Raw genomic sequence first — 16,910 nt, 5'->3', positions numbered from 1 at the left:
TTATCTGGCTTACACTATTAGGTCACAATGCATTGTTGATGTAGATTGGAGTAGGTGATGTAACTTAAGCATGGAGTCAAAGCAAACCCATAGAGGAACATTGTTTGCTGGTTTACTCCCTTGCTTATGTTCAGCTTGCATTCCTATACAACCAAAATCCACCTGTCAAGGAATGAGACTAACTACAATGAGAAGAACTTCCCACATCATTAACTGGAACATTCTCTCCATTAGATGGACCACAGGTCCAATCTTAGTAATTACTCGATTGGGAATCCTTTAGATAACTCCAAGCTATGTCAAGTTGATTGCTGAAGCAAACTAGGACATCTACCCTAAACCATAAATTGATTGTTTGTCTTTTGTCTTCTCCATCTTAGGCTACCCTTTCCATAACAACTTAGTACTCTGTTTCTTTACAGAAGAAAGAGTTTGGAGAAGTAGGCAGAACTATGTATTTCTTTCATTGCATCTTAATCACCATATGCATACCTCCATCCCACTGGACAGGGGTTCATTCATGCCATCCAGGCCCTATTCTTCTCCACAAGTAAATATCTTCATAAATAAATGCTTTCTTTTGTTAGTTTCTGCATACAACTGACACAGGCTCTAATATTTAACTGTTGGGAGTTATTCTAGATGATTTTCCCTTGTCCATTTTTGTTGCATCAAGCACAAGGCTTTTGTGCCTACTCTATAGCACAGGTGAGATAGTTTGTATAATCTCTCTTTGGAGTATCTCATCTCCCCTTGGTATGAAAGGTGCCTTAGTACTTCCCAATCCATTTCTCTGATGAACTCAAGAATTATGTTGGTAATTTTTATATTTCTTTCTTCTCTGTCTTATAGTAAGTGACTATCAACCCTCAACATTCTACCAAGCTAAAGTAAGGAGCTGTTTTTAGATTTTAATGCATAAAATAAAATAAATGAGGTAAAATTTTGACATATAATCAGCGAAAATGTAATGATTTATTATGAGTCTAAAATTCGAATAACACCTTTCTTAACATAGGAATGAGATATGAGGACTAAAATTATCATAATGATAATAATAATACCACATTTCTTAATCAGATAATGGAGTTCGAGTTTGTTACTGGTAATAGTCTCTACCTTAGTTGGCTCACAGAAGTAGTAATTAAAAAACGTACCACAAAATGATGGGAAAGGAACAAAGTGACTATTTCTTAATTAAGTGCTTCTACATTTAATCTAATTATGTCTTAGCGATGGTACATCTCTAGTTTCAATAGTTTAGAGCATGCAATACAGGAGGATAAGTGCTATCCATTGCAGCTCATCATATCCGTGGCTGTGTCTGCAGAAAATACTTTCAGGCATTAGTAAGCTAATAGCCAATCATATGTAATATATTCTTATATTTTCTAGATAAGGAAAAATTTTATTTGAAAAGTCAGGGTTTCTTCTAGAATAATGAAAAATGGTATAGACAGCTTTCAACTTTTCTCTCATTAAGTATATTATGAATTTTAATATTAGTGATTAACCTGTACATTCTGTTCCCATAAAATGTCAGGCTGTTATAATTATACTACTAATTATCATTTGCTAATTCCCAGGTGACCCTTGGGAGATCATTCTTTTTAGAGAATTTCATACATGAAAACTGTGATGTAAATATTTAGGCTACTGGAAATGGTAAGTTGCTAAATGCTGCCTTAGTTTTTCCTCAAAACTGTTAATTCTTATTATGCATGAAAGCAATTTCCCACCAGCTAGTAGATGATCAGACCTGGGAACATCCTCATCAATTGCTCCTTTGCCCAGGTTTTAAATTATAAAAAGAAAATAAACACACTGTAGTATAATTAGAATAAATTAAATTGTTTGTTAGATAAAAAATTAAATATATGTTAAGCTGTAAATGTAGAAAAGCCCAATATGAAGTATAGTGGAAGTTATAACAAGAATTAATGAACACAAAGATATTTACAGTTTTGCAACTAGCATGGGGACCATATTCTAGATAGAGATATACAAATATTGGAAGACAGTTAATGAACTCAGATATTTTGTATTTGGTACTTGGCTTTAAATTTGATTTTTGTTGTTGTTGTTGTTGTTTTTTAAGTCTGAGTTCTTTGCCTGCCATCAGAGAATGGTGCCAGTATTAGTCCACGTGACTAATACTCAAACTAGTTTAAGGAACTAGAAATAATATAAGGGAAATAAATTTGTAGAGATAAAAAGGATCCTGAAAATTTTAAATACAGAAGGAGTCTCAATATTCAGTGCATAAACTCTAAACTCCTAGAGAAAGTCAGTGGCATTCAACACAACCAGTACCCTTCATTATGAAGAACAGAATTAGGCCTTAAGCTAACCCAAGTTCCAGGGTTTAACATTTGAGTCCAATTAACTCAATGCCCTTGAAGCAAACTCAAAACCTTCAGGAAGACAATAATCATTTACAGCACTCTACTTGTATTGAAATCTTTATGCAATTATTATCTTTGTACCTCTGGATCCTATTTAGATTAGTTGACTAATCAGTATATGGTCAATGACAGTTTAAGATCATAGGTTTTTAGTTCAAATAAGTACTTTTTTTTCCTTTTTTAAAATATTTTATTTTATTTTATTTTACAATATAATTTAGTTCTACATATCAGCCACAAATTCCCTTGTTCTCCCCGCTCCTGCCCTCCTCCCCTTCCCTCCAGCCCACCCCCCATTCCCACCTCCTCCAGGGCAAAGCCTCCCTCAAGGATTGAGATCAACCTGGTAGACTTAGTCCAGGCAGGTCCAGTCCCCTCCTCCCAGGCCGAGCCAAGCGACCCAGGTTTCAAACAGCCAACTCATGCACTGAGCACAGGACCCGGTCCCACTGCCTGGATGCCTCCCAAACAGATCAAGCCAATCAACTGTCTCACCTATTCAGAGGGCCTGATCCAATTGGGAGCCCCTCAGCCATTGGTTCATAGTTCATGTGTTTCCATTCGTTTGGCTATTTGTCCCTGTGCTGTATCCAACCTTGGTCTCAACAATTCAAATAAGTACTTTTATGATTTAAATTGGGAAGTTTGGGAGGTAAAATCAGGGGGAAACTCATTTTAGGGATTAACTGTGGTTATCCATTTGAAAACACAACACAGAGGAGAAGAGAGTTATCATCTGACATAGATGGGTTTGGTCATCTTTGCTTTTTACACAGTTTAGTATGCAGTTTTTCATAAATATATGAAATTTAGCTAATTGGACTGGAATATTATTTTTTCCAGTTTGAGGTCCTTAGATTATTTTTCTATGTCTTCCAATCATTATTTAAAGAATAATCCTGTTGGGTGATGATGGCGAATGCCTTTAATCCCAGCACTCAGGAAGCAGGAGGATCTCTGAGTTCAAGGCCAGCTAGGGTTACATAGTGAGTTCCAGGACAATCAGGGATACATAAACCTTATCTCACAAAATAGAATCAAAAACAAAAACAAACACAGACACTGAGCACAGCAATTAATAAATGAGACCTCTTGAAACTGAGAAGCTTTTGCAGGTCAATAAGACCAAAAGACAGCCTACAGAATGGGAAAAGATCTTTACCAACCCCACATCTGACAGAGGACTGATCTCCACAGTATATAAAGAACTCAACAAACTAGACATCAAAATACTAAACAATCCAATTAAAAAAATGGGCTAAAGAGCTAAACAGAGAATTCACAAAACAAGAATCACAAATGTCTGAAAGACATTTAAAGAAAAACTCAACATCCTTAATCATCAGAGAAATGCAAATCAAAATGACTCTGAGATACCATCTTACACCTGTCAGAATGGCTATGATCAAAAACACTAATGACAGTCACTGATGGAGAGGATGTGAAGCAAAGGGAACCCTCCTCCACTGTTGGTGGGAATGCAACCTTGTACAACCACTGTGGAAATCAGTATGGTGGTTTCTCAGAAAATTAGGAATCGAACTACCTCAAGACCCAGCCATACCACTCTTGGGCATATACCCAAAGAATGCTCAATCATACCATAAGGACACATACTCAACTATGTTCATAGCAGAACTATTTGTAATAGCCAGAACCTGGAAACAACCTAGATGCCCGTCAACTGAAGAATGGATTAAGAAAATGTGGTACATATACACAATGGAGTACTACTCAGCAGGGAAAAACAATGAAAGAATGAAATTTGCAGGCAAATGGATGGAACTAGAAAAAAATCATCCTGAGTGAGGTAACCCAAACCCAGAAGGACAAACATGGTATATACTCACTCATAAGTGGATTCTAGATATAAAATAAAGAACAATCATACTACAACCCACAGAACCATGGAGGATATATATATATATATATATATATATATATATATATATATATATATATATATATATATATATATATCATGGGGGACCCTAGGACAACTGTGGCTTATAATAAGTTTTGGTTTTACTCAATTACTGAGCAAGCTTCAATGAAACATTTCACTATTAAGATAAGAATACATACTGTATCAAACTGATAATAAAAAAATAAATTAATTAATTTTAAAAAATAAAAAATAAAAAAGTGCTGTAGGATGGTCTGTATGTCAAGTGTGTTGCTAATTGGTTATAAATAAATCACTGATTGGCCAGTGGCTAGGCAGGAAGTATAGGCGGGACAAGGAGGAGAATAAAGCTGGGAAGTGGAAGGCAGAGTCAGAGAGACACTGCCAGCCACCACGATGACAAACAGCATGTGAAGATGCTGGTAAGCCACGGGTCATATGGCAAGGTATAGATGTATAGAAATGGAATAATTTAAGCTGTAAGAACAGTTAGCAAGAAGCCTGCCACAGCCATACAGTTTGTAACCAATATAAGTCTCTGTGTTTACTTGGTCGGGTCTGGGCAGCTGTGGGACTGGCAGGTGAGAGAGATTTGTCCTGACTGTGGGCCAGGCCAGGCAGGAAAACTCTAGCTACAAAAAAGATAAGAAAAATTTGAACTATTAAACAAACAAACAAACAAACAAACATATTTTACTAAAGTAAAAATGGGGGAACTAGGGACTCATCATTCCTCTCCACATTCTACTCTTTCCCTTGTTTTATATATCTTAAATTTTTTATTGGTGGATTCTGCTGGAGTATCCGCTGCAGATAAGCACTGGCGGGCTCCTGTTGCAAATCACCCTCTGGAGAAATGGAAGGATCTTTCCACTGGCACTTGGAGGAGACCCGATCCAGTGTTGGTGTGGGCCCGGGGTTCTGTTTATTTCATTTCACAGGACAATGAGGTTCCTCTTTGGATTCCTGAGCACTGTGTGCACCCTGTGGCTGCTGCTGAAACCAAACATGACAGAGACCTATTTGGCCTTCATGAAAAACTCTACCCTTCTGATGCCAATGGGGACTGAGAGCCCAATATGGCCAGCTTTGGCAAGCATTAACATAAGCAGTTAGATTCTCCAGAAGGAAATGTATGGTAACTGCTTTTTCAAGTATGTTTGAGGGTATGTCACCCAGACACCTTGGAGATTAAGTATAACCCTGAAGGTCACTGACCTCCATTTGTTAACAGTAGCATGCCAGCTTAGCCTTTTCATTTTCACAATCCTCCTCAAGCTGGTGTAGTACCTACTTTTCAGGAGTGGCTCTGTGCAACATTTATTGGCCTCTTGAAATTCATTTAGCCCCCCTTTGAAGATACCTTAAAATTTATGAGCCTGAATGTAGCCATTATGAGACCATTAGTTATGTTCCTTATGAACTGCCTGTTTTTCTTTATGGTTCTTAGTTGTTCTTTTGCAGAGATGCCAGCTTAAGTTGTGCTGGGTTCAAGAAAAATGGGCCTTGGCGGTTCATGTTCCTGGAGTTGTATCCATGCCAGTGGATGTCCACATGCTCCAGAAGAGAATTTGACATTGCTGCTGCTGTTGTTGCTATTATAGCAGTGGCGGTCACCGCTGTGACTGTTTCTGGGATTACTTACTACAGCTAGCACAGTGGAGACCCTGGCAACAAAAGGAGCTACCACAGTTAGTTAATCTTTCATTTTATTGGGCATGATAAATTTAATTCAATAGTTATATACATTTCGATTGGCTTTGAAAATTATAAATTTATAAACTCAAGTTCCATTTGCTTTTGGGATACCATCTTATAAGGACTCCAATTTGCAGTAAGGCTCGTTAAGGAAGGGAATGGCTCAGGTCCCTTTAGCTTACTGGCTATGGGTAGGATAGGACCTCTGTTGGTCTTTTCTGTGTCGAACACACAGATTGCAAGCCCAGTGCCACTTTGAGATCTTTGGCAGCAGTTAAATCTGCAGCTCACACAAGATTGAGCCTGTAAGATAATGAGTATTCAGAGACGGGAAATGCCTTGGGGGGGCGCTCACCAACCTAAGACAGAGCGCCTGTGTGGCCTGGGCAGGCATCTCCATGATGGGTAAGGTGACCTGCTGAAGTCCCACGCAACCTAATTCAGAAGCTAATTTTTTAGTAAAAGGGGAACCTGTAGGGTCCTGGCCCCTGTTTTAGGTAACTGTTGCCTTGTTTGCTGACCTTGACCTTGATATTCTCCCTATGCCAATTCCCTGCCTGGTTCCACCTTCCTGAATGCTTAAGGGAAGTTCCTTGTCTGTGTATCCTGCATAATGGGTGTTAACAGCTTAGATGCAAGATTGTAAAACATCGGTAGTGAACTTCTGCCCTCCGAGGTTCTCCCATTGTGCTGTAAGCCTGTATTTAAGCCCTCTTCCCTCCTTCAATAAACAACATTTGGCATAAAATAAAAAAAAAATGACTATAGGGCTTATATGAAACCCCAAAGCACTAGGAATATAAAGAATAAATGTCTGCTTCTTCAAAATAAAATAAAAAAAGAAAAAAAGAAAAGGACGAAATAAAAGTAACTTAGTGAACAACAACAACAAAAAAAAAAAACAAATCCAATGAGGAAAAAGGCCAACAAGTGCAGATCACCTATAATGTGTGAGAGGTGCTGTTCTCTCAGCTCTGTCTGGCACAATCACTGTTAATGGCCATAATTGAGCATAAGTAATGACATGCTGAAAATGCCAGGTTCATTGAAGCAAAAGTAAATTCTCTAATAGCTATTTCTATTTGTTAGGCTATCCTGGAAAAGTATGTTTTGATATTAAAATTACAACCCATTGAAGAATAATTAAAAGTAGTATTTAAATATAGATGACTAATATAATTAGTGTCAATTTTGTAAATAAAACTTGAAAGAATGACAACACCTTGAGGTACTTTGGGCGTGGAGCAAAACTAAGTAAACAAGACCGTATATATAATATTTCAGGTAGATACTAAAAAGCTCAAATGAAAAATATAAAATTATGATAGCCCTTGAAGTCAGTACAGTAGCCCCTGATGATTATTTAGACTCTGATTGTACCAATAGGGAAATGGCCACTACTTAACATGATCAAGCTAATACTTTCCTTAATGTGTAACAATAGAATCATTTCTGCTTCATTGTTTTTTCAATATAATAACATTTGAAACACTTTTCAAACTCAGTGAACCACAAGCTCTCTAAAATCACAGTCAGGCAGGCGTGACCACACACACTTGCAATTCAACAGTCAAGAGGCAGCGGCGAGGATTGCTGTAAGCTCAAGGACGAGCTGGGACACACAGTGATTTCTGGATCACACAAAGCTACCTAGCAAGATCCTATTTCAGTAACTCCATACTCATAAAAGAGTATTGTTCATAATGCAGGATTTAGTGATGATCTTTTTTTTAGGTCCTCAATAATATTCTTTGTATTGTGAACTGAAGTTCCCAGGGGGGAAGGGCAAAAAGAGCTGCACCTGTGATAACGATTATACAAGGCCAAACGACTTAATTTTGTGATTATAGAAAATTAAAATATTTCAGCACAAGTCAAATAATTTGGGGCTATTTTCAGTCCTTTAAAAGCCGTTTATTGGCTCTCCGCCAGATCGCCGGCATCATGGACACGAGTCACATGAAACCCATCAAGCTGGCTAGGGCAACCAAAGTGCTAGGCAGGACTGGTTTGCAGGGACAGTGCACACAGGTGCGCGTGGAATTTATGAATGACACCAGACGCTCTATCATCCAAAACGTCCAAGGCCCAGTTCCGGAGGGTGATGTGCTCACCCTATTGGCGTCAGAGACAGAGGCTTGGAGGTTGCGCTGACCTGGATGCTTGGTTCCTGAATATCCACCACTTGGCCCATGATGACCTGCAACTATTAAATAAAGCACTGGTATTATTTTATTTTATTTTTTAAAATTCATTAGTTGCTCATTTCTAAGTTTGACAGAACGCCATGAATTTCAGAGAGAGCAGAGGAGGAGAGCATACACCGGAGTAGTTGCAGGGAGGAAAGGGAAGGGGAAGCAGGATGTAATTACATTTTAATCTAAAAAATAAAGAATGAAAAAAAAAGGCACTTTATATGTATTCTTAACAAGCCACTAGTTTCCGACAATCCTCTCTAACAGTGTCATCAATAGTGTGTGAGGCCTATGATGGAGATTTCCACGCTTTGCTATAACCCTCATAACTGATGTTTCCACCAATGGATTCATGTGTTTTGATGTATGACTTTCTTTTTTCTGTCACCGTAACATTATGAAACTGTTACCATGCTAGAACATAGAACTGGAGATAAGATAGATTTCTGGGCATGGTCATACCTATTTAAATAAATTACCACTTATTCTTTGAAAAGAAAGAAAACGAAAAAAGAATGTTTTTTATTTGGGCTAGGAAGAAACATTGATTTTCTTTTTAAATCAAGTTTATATGGCTTTTTTTTCAGTATTAAATATATATTCTTCTCCTCCAATAGAAGCTTTGCATTAGAAAAGATGTTTTACATTTCCTAATACATTTTATATATATCTGGTAAAGGAAGCTTAATTTAAAAAATCTAAATAAGCTTTACACACCTGTATCTGTTAAAAACAAAGAAAGATTTTTTTAATCTCCATAAGAATATAAGCTATTTTCCAAAATGTCTCCAAAAGCTAATGTATCTACAGTGAAGGAACAAAACATAGAGGAAAACAATTTCTTGGTGTAATACGTATGTGTTGGGTGGAGACTTCCTCTGGTTTACTGTGTGCCATCATTACAGAGAGTAAAAATCTAAATCCAAGATGATTCTATAAAGACCAAGATGTAATCCTAAAGGTCTAAATGTTTATGTGTCCTGCTCCAGGCATTCATATGAGCAGTTCATGTAGATTGAAGCATATCACTTCATGACTCATGAATCCATTTAGCTCTGGCCCTTTCAATTTTATAAATTAGAATATGTTTCCTGATTCATATCAGTGAGCAAGTATTAACTTACATAAAAATAAAACATAATTAAAAACTGACTTGTTAATACTAATCAGCAAGGTGTTGAGACTGGCGTTTCTGATCAGAGCTGAAACAGGTCCCCTGAGATGCACTTTTTAAATGAGAATTCTCGCTCTTTCTAAATTGAAGTTTGAACTGCATATCATGTTCTGTGTATCATACTGCTGTCTAATAGATTTTAAAGAGAATTACTGCTATCAGTACTAAAGGTTATCTATGTTTTCTGCTTTCTGCACTATCACGTGAGTGCACAGCTTCCTTTGTGATGATGACAATTGTTATAGTAAAACATATGTCTACTTCTAGATGGAAACACTAGAGAGATGATTGTGGCACTTTCCTCTTTTTGGAAAGTGTTTATGTTAGCATAAAAGTGAAATAGTTTTACAAAGAGCTTTGCCTTACTCCAAGGGATCAGAGTTTTGGCAGTGTAACAGTACAGGAGTCCTGGTGGAATTCTTGGACAGATAGCATCACTGAGCAGTCTGATTTAGTTGTCCTTGGAAAAGCCAGGAGGAAGAGGTGAGACTGGAAAAGGCCTTTTTATTTTTTTAATATATGGAGGATTGGTATGTCAAAACATAAACTGGGAAAGCACAATATGTTAAAATTTGAAATACAGTGAACCTATGATCAATTGCAGCAGCCCATCTTACAGATTAACCTCTAACTGGCCAGAATAGTGTTGCACACCCACACTCCCAGTCTAGGGAGACTGAGGAGAAAGATTGCAGGTGTGAGGCAAGCCTGGGCTGCAAAAATACTTTGAGGATAGCTCAGGATGCACAGTGAAACAGAAAACAAGAAAACAACCAGGCAAAGTGCACTAAATTTAGCAAGCAATTGGAGATCATTGCTGCTATTTAGAGGTAGTAATAAGTATCTGGCTTATGTCTCTGCAATATGAATCTGCAAGGAAAGTAGAGACAGTGGAGGCCCACAGAGGTTTCCTAGTGAGATCTGAGCCTGCTTTACCCAGCAGGGCTACATTGGAGGATTACTTGACCATGTGTATGGTTACCAGGTGATTGGAAGGGTGTATACTTTGTGCTAGGGGGACGTCTTTTACTCCACCTCTTGGCATTCTAATAAAAGACCCTTTAGAAGATACAGGAGGGGCTGATGAATATTGATCCAGGCCCTCCTGAGGCTATCTTGTGTTTTTTTCTTTTTTTTATTATTAAGAAATTTTCTATTCATTTTACGTAAAAACCACAGATCTCCACCCTCCACCCTCTTCCTGCCCCCTCCTCCAGCCTTCTCCCCTCTATCTTTCTATCTAAATATTTCTCCCTCCTCCCTCCTCAAGAGTGCTCTGGAGAAAAAGTGGGAATGGGCGTCCCACAGAGAAATAGGTAAGCCTCCCATAGATGGCACCTGAACAGGGACCAGGGACTTGGTGAAAGGGGGTTGGGGACCCTGAAGGAAGCAGTCTGGAATGTCTGGTTTTGTAGTATACTGAAGATGGGCATAGTCTATTTTGGGGAGTATAGATAAAGTAAGGCAGCTGAAAGAAATGCCAAAGTGAAAAGTTAGGCTGTAGCTAGTATCTCTCTCTATCTAGGTTTCTTTCTTTTACCATCTTTCTTAATTTCTATCTTAAAGACTAGGGAAAAATTAGGTATTATATAGTAATCCCAGCACTCGGGAGGCAGAGGCATGCAGATCTCTGTGAGTTCGAGGCAAGCTTGGTCTCCAAAGCGAGTTCCAGGAAAGGTGCAAAGCTACAGAGAAATCCTGTCTGGAAAAAAAAGAAAGAAAGAAAGAAAGAAAGAAAGAAAGAAAGAAAGAAAGAAAGAAAGAAAGAAAGAAAGAAAAGGAAAGAAAAGAAAAAAAAACTTAGAGTAAGATAGTAAAGCAATGAGACAGAGGGGCTGTGTTCTTGGGACTATGAATGCAGACTTCTGGGGAAGAATTGGAGTCATGAAAAAATACTATGAAAGAAAATGGGCAGAAAAAATTCCTGTGGATATCTTAGCTTTTAAGCCCTGAATGGCAGGGCGAAATTTTTCCCTGAGGCAGACAAGGGAGGAATTGAAAGACTTAAAAACTTAGTAATCTTTCCTTCAAGAACTGAGAGCTTTCCAGGTCTTTCCTTCTCAGATTTTTTTTTTCCTTCCTGTAAGGACAAAATTAGATTCACCTGGAAACAACATCTATCAGAATGAGAAAAACACTTGTAACTGCCCTAGAAAAAAAACAAAAAAACCCTCTTGAAACATGGCAAATCCTCTCTGGTAGTCCTATGTCCCCTTCAAGCCAGTATTAGAAGAACAGCAACCAGAAATCCCCAAGCCAGAGCCTATGCCCAAGAGAATGCAGGCAGAAAGCGGAGCAGGGGGCAGTTTCCCCAGCGTGGAGCCCAGCAAAGGAGATGCAGGACCCGGGGAGGGGCTGCTGACATGGAGGAAGCGGTGGAGTCTTTGGGATCCTCCTAGCAATGAAGAAAGGCAGAGTCTGAGTTCCTAGCAGTAGCTACAATACGGAAAAAGCTGAGGCAAAATTTGGCCATAGAGAACCAGTTTCGCAGTCCCTGCTCCCACATAGAAAAGCAGTTAGAGGAACTGAGCCAGGGGCTGAGGCATCAGAGACTCTGCATCTTTGGAGAGGGGACAAGCTGGGACAATTGGAAGATCTATCAGGGGAAAAAAAATCTCTCTGAAAAAGCTCTTAAATGTCTGATTAGGAAGGTGCATCTGTCAAACAGTGAAACAGGTATCCTACTATGAGTTTAGGGAAGACGAAAAACCTCTGGTGCAGCTGAGTTTTCTCTCGGACCCGAAAGGCAGCTCGTGAAATATAGTTTGTAACAGCATGATGCTATAGAGAAAGGCAGCTTGGGAAATGTAGTTTGTAAAAGTGAGGTGGCATAGGCAAGCAGACCCAGAGTAAAAGGCAGATAGACTGGGACAAAAACTTTTAAATGTTCCCCATAATAGAACAACAAAAAGCCCAAGGGGAATACTGCCAGTACTGCACTGCCCCAAAACTGCTTTTTCAGCTAAAAATGTTGCTTTTTGCCAAGCTCTGCTACAAAGCTTAGCTTTACTTCTCCAAAACAAAACAAAACAAAACAAAAACAAACAAAACCCCCCAAAACAGGTGATGCCTGTCAGGAGACAATTAAGACACTAATGACGTTGTCAAATCATTTAAAAACCCTTAAGAAAGCAAGGGAAAGCAGTCTGTACACTGGGAAATTGTTTCAGGTGTGAAAAAACCCTTAATAATCAATAATAAATAAGAATTAATAAAAAAATAAGAAACTTGGGCTGTGTTTGAGAAGCAAGAGAGAAACATTGGCATCGTTGAAAGAGCTCATAGTAACCTTAAAAAGCAGCTTAAAAAATTAAGAAGGGGGAAATTGTACCCTCAGTTACCAAATGAAGCTTGATGGCTGCCTGACTTTGGTGTGATGTGTAGAACAAAGAAATTTCAGCTCTAACAGTACTGTTGCTGCTGACATTTCTCCAGATAAGCTGAAATGAAATGGAACCTGGAGCCATACCACTTCTGTTTCAATGCAGGCTCCTTAAAAAAAGATGGTTCCTAATAGCTGTGGAGGAAGTTTTTTCTAAAAGCTTTACAGCAGCTCAGTATGGTAATTACTCATGATTTGTGAACCTTCTGTCTTGTTGGAAGAATTATATAAATAGTTCTTTTTAAGAAATCTCTTCTAGATATGTGCTAAAGTTTGTAAAATAGTTCTACTGCGTTTGCTTTTGAATACAAGTTTGTAAAAAGGGTAAATATGTATAGTGATATTCATGCTATTGTAAATTTGTAAAAAGTGTAAATGTTGAATGTAAGTTTGTAAAAAGTGTAAATATGTACTAGAATTGTTTTTATTATTCCATCAATATCTTTCTAGTATGGACTAATTAGGTAACATTAATTTTTAAAGGATAAACCAAATCAGTCACATTAGAAGCATCTTGAAGTTTTTATTACTCTTTTACCTTCAGATATGTTTGAATACTTTTTATGGTAGCCCAAAATATATATTTTTTTGTTTTCTTTTTGAGACAGGGTTTCTCTGTGTAGTTTTGGTCCCTTTCCTGGATCTCACTCTGTAGTCCAGGCTGGCCTTGAACTCACAGAGATCCAACTGGCTCTGCCTCCTGAGTGCTGGGATTAAAGGTGTGTGCCACTGCTGCCTGGCCCAAAATATAATTTTATGGTCTCAATGGCCCTTGGAAAGTTTAAGTGAAGCTGTCATAATAATGGGAGCTTTTCTGTCTCTTCTTATTATGAAGAAGTTTCCATTCCCCCAGTTTCTGTTTAGAAAGGGGTAGGCTTCCCACAAATGGGTAGGCTTCTGACAACTAAGTTAGCATGTATAGAAATTCTACTGCTGTCGTAGGAACACATGTACATATGAGCTACTTAAGCAACTAAAAATGTCTTTATCATTAGCAATGGTTTTTGTTTACTTGAGTAGATACTTTGAAGAGTTTTAAAATGATTGTTTTCTCCTGGGAATCAAAATAGTCTCTTGAAAATTTTATTGAACATCTATTAGGAGAGAGTTTTGATTTAGAAAGGGCTTGGTGCAGCTAAAACTGCTGTAGTTACCTTAGACCCATTCCAAAAAGGAGATTCCATCTTTATTATCTTCTACTCCTTTACTGGGATGTGTGGAAGCCTAGGGATCACTGTGGATGTTCCAACTATTTTCAAGCTTGTAGTAGGGACCTGAGTGAGAAATGAGTTAGGCTATGTACCCCTCTTGCCAGAGGCTGGTAGCCAGACAGACAACTTCCTTCTTGATAGCTTCATGAATGTATGTATGTATAATTAATCAAGAATGATGGCCTAAGACAGGCACAGTCTATCTGAGGGGCCTGGGGGGGTCCATTATTATATCAAGAGGGGGGATTGTGAAGGCCCACAGAGATTTCCTAGTGATGTCTGAGCTTGCTTTACCCAGCAGGGCTGCACTAGAGGATTGCTTGACCAGGTTACCAGGTGATAGGAAGGGTCTGCACTTGGCTGTGCTAGAGGGGGGTCTTTTGTTCCACTTTTTGGCATTCCTATAAGATCTTTTGGAAGATATAGTAGGGACGAGTGGATATTGATCCATACCCTCCCGAGGCTATCCTGTGTTTCTATCTGTTTCTCTCCCCTCTATCTTAGAGGGGAGAGACTTAACTTATCCTTCCTCATTGTAGTTCATAGTGGAGGAAACAACAAATAAGACAATAAGACAACCAAAAATAATTTCAGTTATATATTAAAGTTATATATATGTATTTAAGTCAGAGGTTAAGAGCACTGTCTGCTCTTCCAGAGGTCCTGAGTTCAATTCCCAGCAACCACTTGATGGCTCACAACCATCTATAATGAGATCTAGTGCCCTCTTCTGGCCTGCAGTCATACATGCTGTATACATAATAAATAATAAATAAATAAATAAATAAACAAACAAATAAATAAATAAATAAAGTCTAGTAGAATGAAAAAGAGGATAATATGGACCAGAAGCCCCTCTTGCAATGCATCATAGCCTTTTCTTCTTTCTCTAGCAAAAATACCATAGGAGAGCAACACAAAAAACCTAAAATTTATATCTCATAAGTTTGTTATGTTAGAAAGGCCAAGATGAAGGAATGAATAGCTTGGGTGTCTAATAGGGAGGTTCTTCTTTCTTTGCACACAGCTTCCTGCTGGCTCTATCCCCCTGTAACAAAACTCTCAAAGGTCCTGTCAGCAGCCTTTCCACAGGGTAGCAACACAGGGAGGATAACTCCACACCTATGCAACAGGTTCCACCTTCAGAGACCCTGGAATTAGGGATTTAGGATTTATAGTTTGTTATATATGAATGTTAAGAGGACACACACATCAGCTTGTGTTGTATGGTGTAAGAATGGAATTGGGATGAGATAAATGTTTATAGAAAGTTCTTTACCAAAATAGAATAACTAATTTGCTAATAAGGAAACTTGATGAAAACAAAGATGCCAAAGTAAACAGTAAAAAACATAGTAAGTACCTGGAATAAATGCTAGAAAAATAAGTTGGGAAGCTCATGGTGTGAAAAATCAGGAATATGTTATGAATTGTTTGAGACCATGAGTAAACCTACTTCACCCCAGGAATGACTTTACTGTGTCATTTTTATTAAATTTTACCATGAGTTGAGTGATATTTGCCAAACTATATTAGACTTCATAACAAACCCTTCTCTGTTTTATATCCATAGCTTTAAAGGGATAGGAAATGGATATTGTTATTTATTCTCAATAAAACCTGCCTGGAGTCCAGATACTTCCTAGATATTTCATCTTGTTGAGACTGAATGAATCAGTAATTGCTTTAAGGCAAGATTAGATAGATGTCAAAACTTCATGAACATCATCAATAACTATTATTAGATCATGCATCTCAAACTGTAGTTTTATTCACGTCATCATCATCTTCATCTTCATCATTATTAGCTTGATTTTATGCCTGGTTCAGTGCTACATTCTGTATGCCACCTATCAATCCAAACTGCAAAAGATAGGCATTAATTAAATTTATATTTCTGATACAAAGTTATTGAAATTGATATCTTTAATAGTCTTCAATTATCTGTGCATGTTTGTATCTGTCCTCTATTTATCACTTAGCCTTATCTCTAAACTGAACTTAGGAAGTCTGTCTCAGAAACTGTTACATGAAAATGGAAAACTAGCATAACCAAGCTATCTGTTTTAATCGTGTTAGTTTTGGTGTCAAAAAGGAGGTTTTATTCTAATTACATTTGTTTATGTTTGTGCTCATTTGTGTGCATGTATGTGCATGTGTATGCACTTCTGTGCAAGTGTATGTGTGTGCATGCATATGTGTGTGGGAGGGCACCTTGTTGCTCATGGGGACAGAAGACAACTTGCAGGAGTGAATTCTCTCCTTCTGCCATGGGTTATTGAAGTCAGATTGTCATGTGAAGCAGCACATGCATTTTAACATCCTTTACATGCTAAACCACCTTGCAAGCTCTTAAAAACAGCTCTCTACAAAGACTTGTGGCCTAAAAGTAACACTAACAACATTTATATTTTCTTAATCTAACTTTGTGAATATAACTATCAAATAATTATACGCTGAAAGCTGCAATGTTGATAAACTAAAATTTGGTCAATGATTACAAGTCATCAAATAACATGGAATGTAACAGCAGCATGTAGAATCTCCCAGTAACATTAAGTTAATCAATTGGATTTTATTAAGGTCAAAGTAAACATTATGTGTGGTGCCTGGACCTAAGGGTAGATGATATGGGGAAGGATTAATGACATTAACATTATTGGTAAATTTTAATTCCATTAGTTAATTGTAAATGTAAGAATTTAGAAAATATAGCATTTGTACATTCCTTGGATTTTTCACTCATTTAATTCTAACTCAGTCTTTAGATTTTTCTATGGAAATTTCTTCTCTTTCAGATCTTACATTAACCATACCATCTTTCATAATGTCTTCTTTGGTCTTTAACCTAGGTCAGGAATTTTTGTTTGTTTGTTTGCAGATTCACTTGTTGGTTTGTTGGTTTCTTTTCCACATCAACTTATTCCAATACTTGATTA

The 16,910-nt window shown here is 37.7% G+C and overlaps 1 protein-coding gene across 1 annotated transcript; it reads left to right on the top strand.

Annotated features, from left to right (window-relative positions):
* The first annotated feature begins 7,953 nt into the window (after positions 1-7,953).
* LOC131895524 (small ribosomal subunit protein eS28-like) lies at positions 7,954-8,163 on the top strand. The gene has a single exon (XM_059245995.1). The coding sequence runs from the start codon at positions 7,954-7,956 to the stop codon at positions 8,161-8,163; it is 210 nt and encodes a 69-aa protein (XP_059101978.1).
* The last annotated feature ends 8,747 nt before the right edge of the window (positions 8,164-16,910 follow it).

This window comes from Peromyscus eremicus, chromosome 19 (genome assembly GCF_949786415.1).
Source record: "Peromyscus eremicus chromosome 19, PerEre_H2_v1, whole genome shotgun sequence".
Taxonomy (NCBI): domain Eukaryota; kingdom Metazoa; phylum Chordata; class Mammalia; order Rodentia; family Cricetidae; genus Peromyscus; species Peromyscus eremicus.
The sequence above is the reverse complement of the archived record's forward strand: the minus strand, read 5'-3'. Positions and strand labels throughout refer to the sequence as shown.

Excerpts from the sequence above, each read along its gene's own strand:
- LOC131895524 (XM_059245995.1), top strand. The coding sequence starts at position 7,954 with ATGGACACGAGTCACATGAAACCCATCAAGCTGGCTAGGGCAACCAAA.